At 43.1% G+C, this 20,378-nt stretch overlaps 1 protein-coding gene across 1 annotated transcript in view; it reads right to left on the bottom strand.

Annotated features, from left to right (window-relative positions):
* The window catches only part of ZZEF1 (zinc finger ZZ-type and EF-hand domain containing 1), a 133,964-nt gene that overhangs the window by 97,918 nt on the left and 15,668 nt on the right, over window positions 1-20,378 (bottom strand). The window contains exons 2-6 of the mRNA XM_021671289.2: window positions 16,009-16,153; window positions 9,730-9,924; window positions 6,932-7,103; window positions 4,779-4,978; window positions 2,146-2,356 (exon numbers count right to left, since the gene is read on the bottom strand). Coding sequence (XP_021526964.2) covers window positions 2,146-2,356; window positions 4,779-4,978; window positions 6,932-7,103; window positions 9,730-9,924; window positions 16,009-16,153 — 923 coding nt within the window. The remainder of the gene's footprint in view (window positions 1-2,145; window positions 2,357-4,778; window positions 4,979-6,931; window positions 7,104-9,729; window positions 9,925-16,008; window positions 16,154-20,378) is intronic.

The following is a 20,378-nucleotide window of genomic DNA, read 5'->3' as shown; positions in this document are numbered from 1 at the left end:
CACGCAAGGGCAGGGGCAATGGGACACTGGTTGCATAAAGGTGGACTGCATAAGTATGGAAATATATCAAGTGTGATGGGAAGCAAGTTTCTTAATATCAGAGAAGGGACTCACAAATACACAAATAGGCCGGGCATGGTGGCTCACGCCTATAATCTCAGCACTTTGGGAGGCCGAGGCAGGTGGGTCTCCACCTAAAGAGCCTCTGATTCAGAAAAATGGCTGATTCCAGGCATTTAATGAGGAATGAGATATTTACATAGTCTCAAAGTACCTCCTTCAATGCATTTATTAATTACCAAGTGAAAAATAATTATTTTACAATGGAAAAGTCTGGCAAAAACCATGTTAATCAAGTGATCAAAGTTGACATGACTGCACTAGAATTCGGACTATCTGAAGCTGTGTGCCACCCGATGGGATGCAATGAGAGCAAAGCATCACGTCTATGATATTCCTGCTAGAGATACATACAAAACCTAAATCTGATCACAATGAAACATCAAATAAACCAGAACTGAAGGACACTCTTCAAAATAACTGATCTGTCATTTTCAAAAGTATCAGAGTCATGAAAGTCGAGGAAATACTAAGGAATTGTTCCAGAATGAAGGACACTAGAGAGATAAGACAGTGAAATGCAGAGTATTTCGTCGGATCCTTTTGCTGTAAGGGGTGTGACTGGGACAACCTGCAAAACTTAAAGGGAGTCTGAAGATGGTAGCAACCGACACCAAAGTTGATTTCCTGATTTCAATGGTTGTCAGTGAATGTTCTTGTTTATAGATGTAACACACTAAAGCATGCAGGGACATGGGGCGCAGGCTGGCAAATAACTCTCAAATGACTGAGGAAGAAATAAAAATTCTTTGTTAAATTAATGTATACTTGCAATGTTTCTCTAAGTATGAAATAACTTAGTGAGAAATTATCCATGTTAAAAGAGGAAGAAAGAATGAGGTATGGGCAACTATTACCCTTCAGAACTAGCATTGCAGCAATGTTATTTGCTAAATAGTTTTATTCAATAGTGCTAACAAATCTCAAAAGATGTCTAGAGAGCAAAATACTAGCAATCTCTTTTCGGCTGATACTCTCACAGCCTACACTATAGATGCCTATTATCAGTTACTGAATCTGCACAATACTAGTATTTCAGTGCTGCTATACCTGGTTGGATTCGGCTTATACGTTAGTACTTGGTCTTTTTGTTCTAATTTTTTTTTATTTTGAGACAGAGTCTTGTTCTGTCACCCAGGCTGGAGTGCAACGGTGCGATCTCGGCTCACTGCAACCTCTACCTCTTGGCTTCAAGTGATTCTCATCATGCCTCAGCCTCTCAAGTAGCTGGGATTACAGGTGCGCGCCACCACATCCTGCTAATTTTTGTATTTTTTAACAGAGATGGGTTTTCACCATGTTGGCCAGGCTGGTCTTGAACTCCTAGCCTCAAGTGATCTGCCTGCCTCGGCTTCCCAAAGTACTGAGATTACAGGTATGAGCCACCATGCCTGGCCTCTAGATCATTTTATAAGAGAAAAATTTCAAAAGTATTCTACATTTCAAAATAAATTATTTTAGTACCCCGGAAAAGATTTCACTCATTAGCAGAGAGAGCCCTCAACTTGGATATCCAAAGACCAAGATTCAAACTCATCCATTATTGCCTGGTCATGTGACTTTAGGAAAGGTCACAACATCTGCATCTATAAAATGGTAATTTTCACAGGTACATTTCAGTGTCAGTAGGTAAAATAATAGCATCTGAAAGTGTTTTATGCAACATCGAATCCTATATAAACATGAGCAATTATTTCCCAATGGACAGGAAGAGGGACAGCATAAATGACCTTCTCACAAGACTAATCCACTTAGAGAGCTGAAGAAGAACACTGTAGAACCGTATGAGGAGGAGCAGGAAGGTGGAATGGCACTTTTTCAGTCTGTAAAGTCAGAATGTCAATCAAAGAGAGAAGCAGCGCGGAGCTGAGAGGCACGAACAGGAAACACTAGGGCACCTGAGGCCGAGCTGACTGAGCCACAATGGTCGATGATGGAAGGCTGCTCAGTGATAATCCCTAAAGGATGAGGGGAGAATGAAAGCATGCCATGTTGAGGGGCTGGAAAACAGAGAGAATGACTTACTGAGTATTGTGCAGCACTGTCTGGACAAAGGCGGGATTTGTCTCCATAGAAGCCGTCACCAGAGATGTCAGCAGAGACCAATACCATATTGCAGAAGCATCTGAGACTGAGACCCCAGACTTCTTAACTCTCTGAAAGCCAACAGCCCTGAGACCATGAATTCTAGTGTCGCAGCCATCGCTAAGACAACGCTTTATGTTAATCTGGACATCTGTTGAGCACAAACAAAAAATTCAGTATTGGATTAACTTCTTTAGTTAGGCAAATGCTAGCCTCCCAACTAATAGCAAAATAGTAACAGACATTTTGAAAAGAAAATGCTGAAGATGTATTTTGATGACAGAAATAAATAGCACGTGTAATGGAACTGGTATATAATAAATTTGGTAAAGAGCATTGGCAAATCTAAGAAATCATAAGAATAATGTGTAAAATTAAGGGTGGCTTAAGTCTTTACAACAAAACTTCTTAGGAACTTAGGAGTCTTGAGCTTTAAAACAAGCCTGACTGAATACATGGTAAGAACATTTCTAGAATTCTTCCTAGGGTCCTGAAATTTGGATTAAGTTATAGGACAGTAGCTGGCTTATAAGCAACTGTGAGAATTTATTTTTAATAATCGAATCCAAATAGATGATATAGACATGACTCAGTTTTAAGAGATGTCACAATTTCTTATTTGGGTCAGAAGAGAGAAGGTAAGAAGTTAAAAAGGACACAACTTAGAGAAAAGATCACAATATAAGACAGGAAGCCACAAACCTAAATACTTATTTGCCTAGGGGTTAGACACAAAGACTCTCTAGGCCTCAGTTCCTTTGAGCAAAGATACTTCTTTTGGCCCAGGAAAGCATTAGAAGAAATGAGATAAAACATGAAGCATTCCAGTTCTCTGAATGAAATAAGCCTGGAAAGAAATCACAGACTTGTGATTATTTCCAAAATGCTACGTGTAAAGCAAGGTTATAATGGTATAAAATTGGGAACAACCTAAATGTCCAAGACTAGGGGGCGGGTTCAAATTATGGCTTTTTTTTTTTTTAGATTAAGATTACAAGTGTGAGCTACTGCACCCGGCCAATTACAGCAGGTTTTTTTTTTGTTTGTTTGTTTTTTCTGAGACAAAGGCTTGCTCTCACTCTGTCACCCAGGCTGGAGTACAGTGGCGTGATCTTAGCTCACTGCAACCTCCGCCTCCTGGGTTCAAGCAATTCTCTTGCCTCAGCTTCTTGAGTAGCTGGGACTACAGGTGCATGCCGCCATGGCTGGCTAATTTTTTGTACTTTAGTAGAGATGGGGTTTCACCACGTTGCCCAGGTTATTCGGGAACTCCTGAGCTCAGGCAATCTGCCCTCCTCGACCTCCTGAAGTCCTGGGATTACAGGTGTAAGAAAGTGCACCCAGCCAATTACAGCATATTTTTACAACACTAAATAAGGGTGCTCATGAATATAACACATTCTAAAAAATTACAGAAGAACATGCACAGATTATCAACATTTTTGTAAAAAGATATGTATAGATATATGTGAACAGATACATACAACTCTTTTTTAGGAAAAAAGGTGTGTAAATACGTCTGCGCATGTGTGTGCATGTAAACCATGCACACACTTACAAAAATACACAAACACAAGGAAAGGTCTGCAAGGATCCACAGCAAGGCAGTCACAGGAACAATCCCTGGATAGGAGAAGTTGAGTATTTTTGTTTATATTTTTCTAATTTTCTGATAAGAAAATGGGAATATCAAGTCAAAGAGGATCATTTTAGACCTGTAATTAAAAAAAAATGGGAATAAAAATTTTTTTTTTTTTTTGAGACGGAGTTTCGCTCTTGTTACCCAGGCTGGAGTGCAATGGCGCAATCTCGGCTCACCGCAACCTCCGCCTCCTGGGTTCAGGCAATTCTCCTGCCTCAGTCTCCTGAGTAGCTGGGATTACAGGCACGCGCCACTATGCCCAGCTAATTTTTTGTATTTTTAGTAGAGATGGGGTTTCATCATGTTGACCAGGATGGTCTCGATCTCTTGACCTCGTGATCCACCCGCCTCGGCCTCCGAAAGTGCTGGGATTACAAGCGTGAGCCACCACGCCCGGCCCGGGAATAAAATATTTTAATGAGAAAAGTTGTTTCACTGCACTTCTATAATTTTTCCTTTCTTTTTTTTTGAGATAGAGTCTTGCTTTGTCATCCAGGATGGAGTGCAGTGGCGCAATCTTGGCTCACTGCAGCCTCAGCCTCCCAGGTTCAAGTGATTCTTCTGCCTTAGCCCCCCTGAGCGGCTGGGATTACAGGTATGCAGTGCCATGCCCGGCTAATTCTTGTACTTTTAGTAGAGATGTGATTTCACCATGTTGGCCAGACTGGTTTTGAACTCCTGACCTGAAGTGATCTGCCTGCCTTGGCTTCCCAAAGTGCTGGGATTACAGTCGTGAGCCAGCATGTCGTGACCCGGCCGCTAATCTGTAATTTCTACAACACTTAATGGATGAAATAATAACCACTTTAGTGTACGTCCTAAGAAGCAAATCAAATCTCAAAAACTAACAGTCTCTCCACTTCAAAGGGCCTTCTGCTAGAAAATATTACTTCCTTGCCTCTTCCCATCCCCTCAGTTCTGTTGAACTTACAGAGCTGACTGATGTTGGCATTTTCCAGCAGCGTCACATAGCCAGTGACATTGCTGGGGATATGCACGTCTCGGACTTCCTGAAGATCGCTGGCACTCCTCCCCACAGCCACCGTCACCTGCTGTGGCATGTAGCTCTGGTCAGTGGCAGCCACTGCAATGGACAGGTGCCTAAGCACTACATCTGGCTTCATTTTTAAACTAGAAAACACAGAGAGCAGAAACCAGAAATGTTTATATGCATCAAGAACTGACAGGATCCAGAAGTCCCATCTCAAAGATCCTACATGTGATACACCCAAAGGCTGATTCTCCCAACAGCAACTAACTTGAAATGCTGGCTAGGAGTTTCAAAGTCCTTATGACCTTCCCACACCTCTAAAAGACGTTTCGGTTCAAGATTAATCTTATGATTCCTTTTAAGCTATTTGTACAGGAAGGAAAAAAACAATATGAACATTCTAACAAAATCCCTTTACCTGGCAAAAAGCAAATTTTAAACCATATACAAAGAATTGAGTATATTTCCTCATCTGTAAATTAAATATCTAAAGGTCAAATGTGCCCTCTAGGAGAAAACAATATAATTACATCTGGCACTTATTTCTACCAACTGGAATTAGCCTGTTTTCTGAGGGGACAGGTGAAAATTTCAATAGCAGCTTCCGAACTTCCAGAAATACCACAGTTTATTATCATCAGCTCCACTCTAGGATTCCTGACCATACCATTCCTTCTTCTTTTTTTTTTTTTTTCCAAGACGGAGTTTCGCTCTTGTTACCTAGGCTGGAGTGCAATGGCGCGATCTAGGCTCACCACAACCTCCGCCTCCTGGGTTCAAACAATTCTCCTGCCTCAGCCTCCCAAGTAGCCAGGACTACAGGTGCGCGCCACCATGCTCGGCTAATTTTTTGTATGTTTAGTAGAGACAGGGTTTCACCATGTTGACCAGGATGGTCTCGATCTCTTAACCTCGTGATCCACCCGCCTCGGCCTCCCAAAGTGCTGGGATTATAGGCGTGAGCCACCGCGCTCGGCCACCATTCCTTCTTCTAAAGTGACCAACTCACTTGCATACAGTGAATTTCAAAAATGTATAGAAACGGGCTGGATGCTGTGGCTCACACCTGTAATCCCAGCACTTTGGAAGGCTAAGGCGGGCAGATCATCTAAAGTCTGGAGTTTGAGACCAGCCTGGCCAACATGGTGAACTCCTGCCTCTACTAAAAATACAAAAATTAGCTGGGTGTAGTGGTGGGCACCTGCAATCCCAGCTAATTGGGAGGCTGAGGCAGGAGAACTGCTTGAACCTGAGAGGCAGAAGTTGCAGTGAGCACAGATCGTGCACTGCATTCCAGCCTGGGCATCAGAGCAAGATTCCATTTAAAAAAAAAAAAAGTATAGAAATGGACTGGGTACAGGGACTCGCGCCTGTAATTCCAACACTTTGGGAGGTCAAGGTAGAAGGATTAAGGCCAGGAGTCTGAGCCTAGCCTGGGCAACGTGGTGAGGCCCCATTTCTTTTTCTTTTCTTTTTTTTTTTAAAATAGAGATGGGGTTTCACCATGTTGGCCAGGCTGGTCTCAAACTCCTGACCTCAGGTGATCCACTCACCTTAGCCTCCCAGAGTGCTAAGATTACAGGCATGAGCCACCGTGCCTGGCCTGTGAGACCCCGTCTCTACAAAAAAGTGCAAAGAAACTAGTGAGGCATGGGGGTACATGCCTAAATCCCAGCTATAGAAACTGAGGCAGGAAGACTGCTTGAACCCAGGAGTCCGAGGTTACAGTGAGCTATGACTGCACCACTGCACTCCTGCCTGGGTGACAAAAAGACATCCTGTCTTAAAAAAAAAAAGGAGAGAAAGGATATTTCAACATACAATCACATATAAATACTTGTTCTTTGTGATGAGAAACTAGTGAAAAAAGATATAAAATCAGTACTAATCTGAAATTAACGAAATGTTATTTCCTCCTTAAAAATATCAGGGAAATTTTCTGTTTATGAATATATAAGCCAGGTTACATGATTTCACACAATTCCTTTTACTTGATTCTTTAAGCACCTTCACAGCCACTTAAAAAATGAAAGCAGTTAAGAAGAAAACATTCCAAAATTAAAAAAAATTAAAAAGTATGGTACACCACCCACCGAATCCAGTGTGAACAGGCACTGCCATCTGACTGCCAGTAGGAAGACGTTTCTCCGTTTGTCATCTTGTCAATGTCGGCAGAGTTGGAGGACGTTTCTATATAAGCATAGCACTTTGCTACTGACTTGAGTTTATCCATCTCTGGGCTTCTAGTCAGATCTCCAGGGCTTTCTGCAGGGGAAACCAGAGTTTATTATATGACATCTCTTTCGCAAGGGGAAAAAAAGAGTCCCTTAAAATATCTAACAGAAATACGTTTGGTACTTTGGCCCTAGAAACACAAATCTCCCTTACAATCTCCTTCCAAATCCTTTTGTAGTTCGCCAGTGTTGTGAGTGGGTTTTCACGCACATACCTGTCTAACATGAAAATCATGTCTCCTTCCAAAGAACCCACTGGCCAAAGATTACCCCATCATCTCATGTTAATGCAATTCTCTAATCACTGATACATCTGCAAAACCATGCCGAGAAGAAAACGGTAAATTACAGTTTGAATTTATATTTTTAAATAATGAGTGACACTTTTTTTTTTTTTACTCCACTTGTGTAGAAATGAGTGACACTTTTTAAGCTACTTGCCTCTGAGTACAGTCTAGTCCTGCCCTCTTCCATTTTCTTCTGGGTCAATTCAAATATTTTGATCCTCCCGCCTCGGTCTCCCAAGTAGCTGGGAATACAGGCATGTGTCACCACACCTGGCTAATTTTCAAAAAATTTTTTATAGAGATGGGGGTCACCTGTGTTGCCCAGGCTGCTGTCAAATTCCTGGCCTCAAGTCATCTTCCCACTTCGGCCTCCCAGTGTACTGGGATTATAGGCATTAGCCACCATGCCGCCTAGCCATGTGCTTTTTATACATTCTTTATGTATTAATTCATTTTAAAAATAAAGAAACTGGCTGGCCTCAGTGGCGCACACTGTAATTCCCCTACTTTAGGAAGCCAAGGCAGGCAGATCACTTCAGGTCAGGAGTTCAAGACCAGGCTGGCCAACATGGTGAAACCCCATCTCGACTAAAAATAAAAAAATTAGCCAGGAATGGTGGCACCTGCCTGTAATTCCAGCTACTCAGGAAGCTGAAGCTTGAGAATTGCTTGAACCTGGGAGGCGGAGGTTACAGTGAGCCGAGATCACACCACTGCACAGCAGACTGGGAGACAGAAAGATTCCATCTCAAAAAAAATAAATAAATAAAATAAAGAAACTGAGGAACACAGAGTGACATAATTGCCCAAGGGTGGAGTTAATAAAAAATTTAGTCAATTGTGTCTTTAACATGTTACAAAATTTATTTTTGTTATCTAGAATGCCATTTGCTTTTGACTCTGCCTATGATATCTTTTGCTGTGAGGAAGGTTGAATTTTCATACAGAATAATCTATTAATTTTTTCTTTCACAGATTCCAGGTTTCATGTCTTGCTTAGAAAGGCTGTTCCAGCGGGGCGAGGTGGCTCACGCCTATAATCCCAGCACTTTGGGAGGCCGAGCTGGGAGGATCACCGGAGGTCAGGAGTTCAAGACCAGCCTGGCCAACATGGCGAAACCCTGTCTCTACTAAAAATACAAAAATTAGCTGGGCATCTTGTTGTATGCCTGTAATCCCAGCTACCTGGGAGGCTGAGGCAGGAGAATAGCTTGAACTCAGGAGGCAAAGGCTGCAGTGAGCCAAGATTGCACCACTGCACTCCAGCCTGGGCATCAGAGCAAGACTTCCTCTCAGAAAAAAAAAAAAAAAAAAGGCTGTTCTGTATTTTACAAAGTGGAACTATTTTCTTCCAATATTTTTAGCATTTTATTTTTAGTTGAACTTTCTGATCATCTGAAATTTATTTTAGTGAATGGAATGTATTAAGAATCTAGTTTCAGCTAGGTGCTGAGGCTCACGCCTGTAATCCCAGCACTTTGGGAGGCCAAGGTGGGTGGATCATCTGAGGTCAGGAATTTGAGATCAGCCTGACCAACATGGCGAAACCCCATCTCTACTAATAATACAGAAATTAGCTGGGCTTGGTGGCGCATGCCTGTAATCCCAGCTACCAGGGATGCTGAGGTAGGAGAATCACTTGAACCTGGGAGGTGGAAGTTCTGGAGTTCACACCACTGCACTTCAGCCTGGGCAACAAGAGTGAAACTCACTCTCCAGAAAAAAAAAATCTAGTTTTATTTTTTCTTCAAATGGCTAACGAGGTACCCTACTTCCATCTGTTGACAGTTCGCCTTTCCATCCTGATTTATAACGCTGACTTTATCTGGTACTATATTCTCACATGTATATTGGGTGTATGTCTGGACTCTGTTATGTTCCACAGACCTATCTATACACGCATGAACTTCTGTTGCCATCTCTGAGTGAGTTTGTGCTGGGTTCCCTCATTTATCCACCAAATACTCATTGAGTACCTACGATGCAACAGGCCCAGTGCAGGAATACGGAAGCACATAACACAGACAACATACAAGTGAATCAATAATGCTACAACTTCAGATAACAGTAAGAGCTACTTCGACCATTAAACCTGCAAAGGTGATCCTGACCAGAAGCTGGGGAGTGGGAGTGCTGTTAATTAGATCAACAGAAAAGGCATCCCTGAAGTCACATCTGAGCAGAGAAGTGAATGAGAAACCAGCCGTGTTAGGAAGGAAGAAAGGGAATGAGGATCACATTCTTATGCTACAAACTCATTACTTTGTATTTTCAGAAATAAAGGTAGGGAAAAGGATTGGCTCATTTTATCAATACTACATTTAGAAGAAATGATAAGAGTATTTTCAGGAGAACCCCCCATACACATACCCTTTTCTTTTTGCACCAGCTGATCCAGAGACTCCTTGAGAACGGAAGACCTCATGGTGCACATGTTATTGCAGTGCTCCAACATCGGGTAGGGCATCACTGCACTGGAGAGCCGATTGCGGTGCAGGAAGCGCAGTATCATTGACGAGTGAACACCAAGGCCCTCCTTTGACTCTGAAAATATGTCTATGAAACCTAAATAGACAAAATCCGTTTTTGGCATTTTGGGGAAGCCACCATAGTTTCCACATCCCCTGCCTGGTGTCTATCTGAACTGGCTAAATTAAAAGCAGTCATTAACAACCTTCATTGGCATTTTCAGTTTTAATCATTTAAAAATCTAAGTAAGTTTTAAAGAAATGAACCAGTAGCATTCTGAACTTAAGAATTAATTTAGGCCAGATGTGGTGGCTCATGCCTGTAATCCCAGCACTTTGGGAGGCCAAGGTGGGCAGATCACCTGAGGTCAGGAGTTCGAAACCAGCCTGGCCAACATGGTGAAACCCTGTCTCTACTAAAAATACAAAAAAATTAGCTGGGCGTGGTGGTGGGCGCCTGTAATCCCAGCTTCTTAGGAGGCTGAGGCAGGAGAATCGCTTGAACTCGGGAGGAAGAGGTTGCAGTGAGCTGAGATCACACCATTGCACTCCAGCCTGGGGAACGAGAGCAAAACTCTGCCTCAAAAAATAATAATAATAATAATTAATTTCAGTTGAACAGAATTTTAGAAGTCCTAGAACAATGATTATTTGTTTCAATCCAAACTTCAAAAATACATAAGCACTTAAACACTAAGTTTTTAATGAAGTCTTGCATATAGAATACGGGGTAGAAATAAAGTTCAGTGCATTAAGAGTAAAAGCATAACTGCTTCTATACTAAGATACTAAGACAGTGATAATGACAATACAATCACTGCCATTACCACAATTTCCAACGGCATTTTACAACCAGTAAGGTGTCTCCATGTACATCATATCATTCCGTCCCTACAATAAGGTGAGGGGGAGGTACAGAAGGTACAGGTAGCCTTTTTAACCACTGAGGAAAACGAGGCTCAGGTCACACACCAAGATGTCAGCTGATTAATAGAGAACCCCCCCATGAGGCCATTGGTGCAGGCTGGGAGAAAGAAAGCAGGGTGGCAGGAATGGGGACCATGGGCATTTGAGCCACTTCCTCATGTAACTTACCTGTGCCTTCAGGACCTGCCCAAGCCCAATCACGTATATACCACTTCCATCTGATGATGGAAAGCTGCTGTGCACAACTCACTTCATGGCTGGATGGGTCAGAAAGCTCCCAGTTCATGATAGGCCATTCAGGTCACAAGGTAACTTGGTGACCCATAGTCAAGCATTCAGTTTCTACCAAGGCCCAGTCACAGGCCAAGAGCTGTCTCTCAAAAGGAGAGCGGTTATCTGCAGAAGATGGTAGGGTCTTGCTCCAAAATCCTAATGGCCTCTGCTGTGATTCACCTATAGGGTCGACCGAAGGCTCCAGACAGCATCTCTGTCTGCACTGACACCCCAAGCACCACTGGATCTGCTGAATCATTATGACCCAAGTGGCAGAGCAGCTTGCACAGCAGCCTGGGCCTATTGCAGAGCCTTCTCCTGTTCTGGACCCCACTTAAAACTGGCAGCCTTTCGGGTCACTCAATAAACAGGCCAGAGTAACATATCCAAATGAGAAATGTGTTGCCTCCAAATCCAAGTCGGTCCACTAGGCATTGTGCCTCTTTCTTTGTTGTAGGAGGGGCCAAATATAGCAACTTACCCTTTACCTTAGAAGGAATGTCTCCACAGGCCCCACACCACTGGATCCCTAAAAATTTCACTGAGGTAGAAGGTCCCTGCATTTATTTGAAATGTATTTACCACCCCTGGCACACAAAGGTCTCACCAACAAGTCCAGTGTGTTTGCTACTTCTCTATCACTGAGTCCAATCAGCATAATGTCATCAATGTAATGGACCGGCATGATATCTGGTGGAGGGGAAAAGTGACAAAGATCTCTGCAAACAAGATTGTGACACAAAGCTGGAGAGCTGATATACCCCTGAGGTAAGAGAGTGAACATATACTGCTGGCCTTGTCAGCTGAAGGCAAATTGCTTCTGCTGGGCCTTATGGACAGGAATGGAGAAAAAGGCATTTGCCAAATCAATGGCTGCATACCAGGTACCAGGAGGTGTGTCAATTTCCTCAAGCAATGAAACCACATCTGGTACAGCAGCTGCACTTGGAGTCACCACTTGGCTAACCTTAAAATAATCCACCATCACTCTCCAAGATTCGTCTGTCTTCTGCACAGGCCAAATAGGAGAGTTGAATGGGAACGTGGTGGGAATAACCATCCTTGCATCTTTCAAGTTCTTGATGGTGGCACCAATCTCTGCAGTTCCTCCAGCAGTGTGATATTGTTTTTGATTTACTATTTTTCTAGGTAGAGCCAGCTCTAATGGCTTCCAATTGGCCTTTCCCACCATAATAGCTCTTACCCTACTGGTCAGGGAGCCAATGTGTGAGTTCTGCCAGCTGCTAGGTATGTCTATTCCAACTATGCCTTGGGTCCCATTCTTTCCCAATCAATGCCCTCATTTTAAAAGTAGACACCTACTGAGGCTGAGCATGCAGCTTTAACCACAGGTCAGTCTCTCAAATGCTATGAGCTTGTGTCTGATTTTCCACAATTTCAGCCCTTTGTCTAAAGGAGATAAGACTCTCACCTGGGCACTTTTGGAAGATGTGAGGCTAAGTATGCATTTCTGGAGAGAAAATCCCTGAGCTCATCCTTTCCTTTCATCACTTTGTCCAGCAAACTTAGGAGCACCAACCAACTTCATTATAGTCCTTGGTTCTCCACATATAGCCAAAGGTATCATGTACGGAGTCAATAAACTCCTTGCCTCTCAAGAGAGGTGAATCGGGAGTATAAGGTGCATTTATTTTGCATAACTCTCTTAACAGCTCGTGCCAAGGACTAACAGTGTTTTCTATACTATTAGAAGTAGACCCGGGTTGGGAGCGGTGGCTGACGCCTGTAATCCCAGCACTTTGGGAGGCCGAGGCGGGTGGATCACGAGGTCAAGTGATCGAGACCATCCTGGTCAACATGGTGAAACCCCGTCTCTACCAAAAATACAAAAATTAGCTGGGCACGGTGGCGCATGCCTGTAATCCCAGCTACTCAGGAGGCTGAGGCAGGAGAATTGCCTGAACCCAGGAGGCGGAGGTTGCGGTGAGCCGAGATCGCGCCATTGCACTCCAGCCTGGGTAACAAGAGCAAAACTCTGTCTCAAAAAAAAAAAAAAGTAGACTCTTTAGCATTTTTGGGTCTAATCAGATTAAATGGCTAACTCCAAAAACTCCAAAACCAACTAAAGAAATCCATCCTTAAAATTCTCTTCCTCTAGAACCCCTTCTGGTACCAAAATCTCTATTAGTCAGGGTTCTCCAGAAGGACAGAATTAATAGATATGTGTATATATAAAAGGGAGTTTATTAAGGAGAATGAGCTCACACAATCACAAGGCAAAGCCCCATGATAGGCTGTTTGCAAGCTGAGGAAGAAAGAAGCCGGTAGTGGCTCAGTCTTTTTCTTCGCTGACTCCACAGTAGTATCTGAGCTTCATATTTGTGATACTGCTGATGCTGCACTGATTTGCTCAAAACCCATGTGAAAAAACAGATCTGGTGCAGTTGCTCACACCTGTAATCCCAACGTTTCAGGAGGCCAAGGCAGGTGGATTGCCTGAGCTCAGGAGTTCAAGACCAGACCTGGCAACATGACAAAACCCTATTTAAAAAAAAAAAGACTTGTTCATATAATGGAAAAAGTATTTTCATATGCTGAAACATTTGGTAAATTAATTTAGTCTTCAGTAGATTAATTCCAAGCCTAATGAATCAGGAAAAGGTACTGTCTCTTTTTTAAATGCTTAAGCACCAACACCATGAGATACAAAAGGAACTAGTTTTAGTGTAGACAAAGGTTAGACACTAAAACATCCCACCACCAAAACAACTTCAGCTTACAAAGGTGCATTCCAAGACTGATAAAGTGAGTGCTGATGAAAACTTCTGAGTAGAAGTCCTAAGTCATAAGCCTGCTATGTAAGTGCCTTGAGATTTGGACCCTGAAGTTTTCTCAGTCTAATCCCCCATTTTACCACAGTTGCCCAGCACAACAGTACACTAAGAATTATCTGTTGGTGGAATCCCAGGTCTCAACCCCTTTGCTTTCCTCCCTAAAACTGCCTAAGGTGTCCAAATAAAGCTCCTCGTGCTATCCACATGCTGGTAATGCAAAAGTGGAGTAATATGTAAATGCTAAGATATAAGCTAGCTAAAGATAATACAGGCCAGGCATGATGGCTCACGCCTGTAATCCCAACACTTTGGGAGGCCAGGATGGGTGGATCACTTGAGGTCAGGAGTTCGAGACCACCCTGGCAAACATGGTTAAACCCCATCTCTACTTAAAATATAAAAATTAGCCAGGCGTGGTGGCGGGTGTCTGTATTCCTAGCTACTTGGGAGGCTGGGGCAGAAGTATCCCTTGAACCCAGGAGGTGGAGGCTGCAGTGAACAGAGATCCCCTTGCACTCCAGCCTGGGTGACAGAGCGAGACCCTATCTCAAAAATAGTAATAATAATAATAATAATTTTAATTGCCATGAGACTAGGGAAAAAGTTAACACGTATAAAAATTACATAATTAAAGACAACCTGAAGGAGAATGGAAATGCACATTTGTTTTTTTTTGAGATGGTCTTGTTCTATCACCAAGGTTGGAATGCAGTGGCGCCATCATGGCTCACTACAGCCTCAACCTCCTGGGCTCAAGCAATCCTCCTGCCTCAGCATCCTGAGTAGCTAGAACCAACAGTGCACACTACCATGCCCTGATAACTTTTTTAAGAGATGGGGTATCACTATGTTGCCCTGGCTGGTCTCAAACTCCTGGCTATAAGCAATCCTTTTTGGCCTCCCAAAGTGCTGAGATTACAGGCATGAGCCACCATGTCTGGCAAGAAGTATATATTCTTCATTAATATATGGACACTATCCTTCCCTAGCTGAATAAATCACTCAGCAGTAAGTAAGCCAGAGGGTCAAGCGCAACCAGATTTACACTTATGTTCTGTGAAATCTATTTTGCCTCCATTGCTGCCCTAAGTATTATGACGCCAAGCACACAGAGCAGGAAAAGTTCTGAGATAAAGTAAACCAAGACTAAAAGGAAAATGTACAAAGTGTTTTTCTCTTTCAAACACAACTGTCTTCTCACTGGAAAAAAAAATGTTAATTTTATTATGATACTGTCTTTACATAAGTGTGAGCTCCCAAAAGAAACCATAAAAAAACACAGGCCATGTCTTTTCATATGCGCCATGTAGAAGCTCATTGCTTAATTTTAAGCTATTTTTATTCTTAAATTTCTGAAAATAGTAGTCCTCCCTTATCCACGATTTCAGTTACCCATGGTCAAAAGCCCAAAAATAGTTGAGTATGGAACAAACAGATATTGTGAGAGAGACAGAGAGAGAGAAAAAAAGAGGGGCCACATTCTTGTAACTTTTATTACAGTATATTGTTATAATTATCCTATTATCAGCTATTGTTATTGACCTCTTATTATGCCTATTTTTTTACATTAAAGTTTATCCTAAGTATACATATATAAGAGAAATACGTAGTATACATAGGGTTGGGTACTATCCTAGGTTTCAGGCATCCACTGGGGGTCCTGGAACATCTCCCGCATGGATAAGGAGGGACTACTGCAATAGCTTTCTAAGAAAACCACTAAGCGCTTACCACATTCCAAAAAAAATGTGCCAAATGTGAGGACACAGCAGAAATAAGACAGAAGGTCCCTGGCCTCGTGGAACTACGGTATAGGAGTGAAGACAAACACTTTACTAATAATTGAATAATGAATTGATCAATTACAATGGTAATATGTTGCAAAAAAGAAATGCAGGATCCTAAGAGAAGGAACAGTGGCGGCCAAAGGTGGCTTCTGTGGAGTGTGAAATAAAGAGATGTAGTAAGGAAGGCAGCCTCGGACTAGGGTTCATCAAGTGGTAGAAGTGCTGACACCACCGTACTGGGGAACGAAGATGACTCTACTGAATGCCAATTCAGATCATGTGCCTAACAAATACTGTTGGGGGAGTTCATTGCATGTGGCCACAATTTTGCCTCATTTCAATCAGCAGTATAGCAAAGTTCATTTGGGTTCTAAGAGAGCACGCAGATGAAAGCCTCACCTGGAACAAGAGAACAGGCCTGTAGTTGTCTGATGATGTGGCTCAGCTCCCCCTGAAGATTAGCTCCACTGGAATTCTTGAGGGCCTCCAACATGTTCTCAGCATCAACTGTCCCATCACCCTCAGCATCAAACTGGGCAAAGGCCTACAAGACAAGAGATGCAAGAAAATCAGGGCTGTTCCAAGTCACTTTTTCTTTTATTTACAATTCTCAAGACCTGTGATTTAGTTATTTTTGGTTGCAGGGGGAAGAGTCCATATATATCAATCAAAGATAAATTTAGAATAGGAACTCACTGTGCTTTGTAGGATGTATGTATACAAGTACACAAAGAGTATACGTGTGTATACACAATTTAATCTTATTGGTATTCCAATCTATATTCCAAGAGAGTAACCATTTAGTAATCCAAGAGAGTAATTATTTAGTAAGTCTCCTCCCCACTAAATAATTTCAGAAGGAAGCAGCCACTGTAAAACTTTTCAACTGGTTGCAAAGTGTCAAAATATAAAGAATTGGCCTAGAATACAACCTCAAGTTTAGTTGGACCTTTTCTTTTTTCTTTCTTTTGAGACGGAGTTTTGCGCTTGTCGTCCAGGCAGGAGTGCAATGGTGTGACCTCAGCTCACTGCAATCTCTGCCTCCGGGGTTCAAGCAATTCTTCTGCCTCAGCCTCCCGAGTAGCTGGGATTACAGGTGCCCACCAGCACGCCTGGCTAATTTTTTTTTGTATTTTTAGCAGAAATGGGGTTTCACCATGTTGGCCAGGCTGGTCTTGAACTCCAGACCGCAGGTGATCCACCCACCTCAGCCTCCCAAAGTGCTGGGATTACAGGTGTGAGCCACCGAGTCCAGCCAGGCCTTTTCTTTCAAACGCTCTTTTGGACACAAGAGCTAACTTGGTTTATCTGTTTCACAGCCCTGTTTCCACTAACCTTTAAGTGTAATCTAACTTGCCCCTTGCCATGTTGGGCCATCTGGGGAACTTGGTACAGTAGAGATCTGGTTTAAATCTGCTCTATCACTACTCTGCTATGTGATCTTATGTAAGTTTCTTTACCTCCATAAGCCACAGCTTCTTGATCTGAAATATCGAGCAAATATTGTCAAATTCACAGGCTGCTGCCTGGATTAAGTAACATCTGAACAGAGCCAAATAAAACAGAGCTCCCCTTCTCCTTTCTAACCTCACCCTCTCGTGTCCCTGACCCCTTTCCTTCACATCCTACAAGACTTGCCTCACTTAGCAACTGCCCCCTCTCCCCAGATTTCAATCCCTTCCTCAGCAATGCCTTCTGTCCTCCTGCTGATACACTCACTCACACATCCCCCTCACCATGCAATACTTCAGGAGCCTTCCAGCCTCCTTTCCAAGTAACCCTCTCTCTTTCTTAAAACTCTTGCTTTTTATTTCTCACCTCAATGAAACAGGAAAACATCCCACTGAGGTTTCATGACTAACACATATATCCTCATTTCCATCACAGACCCATGAACAATGCAGTGTTTAAGAGGAACAAATGCAAATTCCTGTACTTGAGTCCAAAAATCATGGGCAGAAATGCAGTACGGGGAGCAGTGAGCTTAGAAGCAACATGGAAGAGATCATAGCATTCTTTTTGCCTCTGTTCAACCTGGCAAGATTATCCAAAAAGTTAATAGGATCAAAGACTACACTAATCAAGGTATAACATTCAAAAGAAGAGGAGATATTATCTTGTTCTACTCTGACTAGACCTAATCAAGAAAGGTGAGTTTGGTTTTGAAGTTACATACTAAAAAGAAATGAATAGAAGAGATCAGAGGACAGAAACCACGTTAGAGAGAAAGACTAGAAACTGTGCCCTGTGGAGGAATTTTAAGTGTGGAGAAAAGAGGCCTGGGAGTAACACAGTCCTGATGGGATGTAATGGAAAGGAGGGAAGCAGCAATTAAAATTAATGTCATTGGATAGAAGATAGAGGGAAATGTTCATCATAAAGGTAGACCTGTCTGTTGTTATGGGGGTATAAAGAAGGATTAAAAGGCCAGCCACGGTGGCTCACGCCTGTAACTCCAGTACTTTGGGAGGCCAAGGAGGGTGGATCATGAGGTCAGGAGTTCAAGACCAGCCTGGCCAAGATGGTGAAACCCCGTCTCTACTAAAAATACAAAAAATTAGCCAGGCACCTGTAATCCCAGCTACTTGGGAGGCTGAGGCAGAGAACTGCTTGAAACTGGGAGATGGAGGTTGCAGCGAGCAAAGATCATGCCACTGCACTCCATCCAGCCTGGAAGACAGAGTGAGACTCCATCTCAAAAAAAAAAACAAAAACCTGTAATCCCAGCACTTTGGGAGGCTGAGGCGGGTGGATCACGAGGTCAAGAGATCGAGACCATCCTGGTCAACATGGTGAAACCCCGTCTCTACTAAAAATACAAAAAATTAGCTGGGCATGGTGGCACGTGCCTGTAATCCCAGCTACTCAGGAGGCTGAGGCAGGAGAATTGCCTGAACCCAGGAGGCGGAGGTTGCAGTGAGCCGAGATTGCGCCATTGCACTCCAGCCTGGGTAACAAGAGTGAAACTTCGTCTCAAAAAAAAAAAGAAAAAACGATGGGTTAGGAGGCTCTGGGAAGAAATGCCTACCCTATCCCTCAAGGCTTCAGAGCAGCATCTGGACAACCAGACATCAAGAGTGTTCATAGTTCAAAAAAGTCATACTAAACAAATGCATTTACCTCTGTTCTCTCAAAAACCCAGGAAGACAATATTACAAAGAGATCTGGGGTATATGTGTATGTTTTCAGCACACAAACAAAGAATACAAGACACAACAGCTACCAAATTTTGGAAGCTCAGAAACAGGTGAATAAGTAGTACCTGGATGGTTGATCCAAGAAGGTGGAATTCTAATCTGAGTAGGCAAGGCTAAGAAGCAAGCTGCCCCATGCTGCAGGCTCAAAAAGACTCAGGGGCTAGTAGCAACAGGTGCTGTGGAAAGTGGAAGTAAGTGGTAAAAAGGCTATTTTAAAAAGCAGAACTGGGCCAGGTGTGGTGGCTTATGCCTGTCATCCCAGCACTTTGGGAGGCCAAAGTGCCTCCCAAAGGGGTAGATCACTTAAGGCCAGTCTCTACTGAAAATACAAAAAATGAGCCAGGCATGGTGGCAGGCACCTGTAATCCCAGCTACTTGGGAGGCTGAGGCAGAAAACTGCTTGAAACCAGGAGGTGGTGATTGCAGTGAGCCAAGATCTTGCCACTGCAATCCAGCCTGGGTGCTAGAGCAAGACTCTGTCTCACAGAACTGATAGGATAAACGCTCATGTTTTTTTCTTTGAGACGGAGTTTCGCTCATCACCAGGCTGGAGTGCAGTGGCGTGATCTCAGCTCACTGCAACCTCTGCAATTCTCCTGCCTCAGCCTTCTGAGTAGCTGCCACCATGCCTGGCTCATTTTTTGGTAGAGACAGAGTTTCGCCATGTTGGGCAGGCTGGTCTGTAACTCCTGACCTCAGGTGATCCGCCTGCCTTGGCCTCCCAAAGTGCTGGGATTACAGGCCTGAGCCACCGCCCCCGACCTTTTTTTTTTTTTTTGAGAAACAATCTTGCTCTGTCACCAAGGTTGGAATGCAGCAGTGCTATCAGCTCACTGTAATCTCAAACTCCTGGGCTCAAGAGATGCTCCTGCCTCAGCCTCTCAAGTAGATGGGACTACAGGCGTGTGTCACCACACCTGGCTGATTCTTTAATTTTTATGTAGAGAACGGGTCTCACACTTTGCTGGCTACGCTGGTCTCAAACTCATGCCTTCAAGTGATTCTCCCACCTCAGCCTCCCAAAGTGTTGAGATTCTAGGCAAGAGTTGCCACGCCTGGCTCTAAATGATCTTAAGGAGAAACTAGACTTTTTGTTTGCTTTGAGGAGAAAAGGGTGACAGCAGTGTTGCATGTCTTTTTTAAAGTGCTATTTTGTAGAAATACATAATGAAATATTATGTATGAAATGATCCGACGTCAAGATTCGCTTCAAAATAATTTGGATAGGGAAAAGAAAAAGTAGGTGGGGTTTAGATCAAATCAAATTGGCCTTAAGCTGGTCATTGTGAAACTAGCTAACTTTACTCTTATTTTTACTTTCTTATGTTTAACATTTTCCAATTAAAAAAAGGCAGATTCCCCTTTCCAATCTTGGCAGGAATCTGGGGGTGTATTCTCTCGAGAGCAGTAGGTGTGTGGACTGGAAAATACCAGGCACAGCTGAAAGTGAGAATACCACACTGAGAACAGGGGCACTGATGTTTACTCGCTACATACGCAAGACTCAATCTTCCCCCAGGTTTCCCACAATGCTGGCAGCTAGCCTCATAGCCTGCGAGCAGAAGTATTACC

The sequence above is a fragment of the Aotus nancymaae genome, unplaced genomic scaffold (assembly GCF_030222135.1).
Source record: "Aotus nancymaae isolate 86718 unplaced genomic scaffold, 86718_ANA_hifiasm-v0.15.2.pri h1tg000018l, whole genome shotgun sequence".
In the NCBI taxonomy this organism is placed as follows: Eukaryota; Metazoa; Chordata; class Mammalia; order Primates; family Aotidae; genus Aotus; species Aotus nancymaae.
This window is presented reverse-complemented; position numbering and strand designations above follow the sequence as displayed.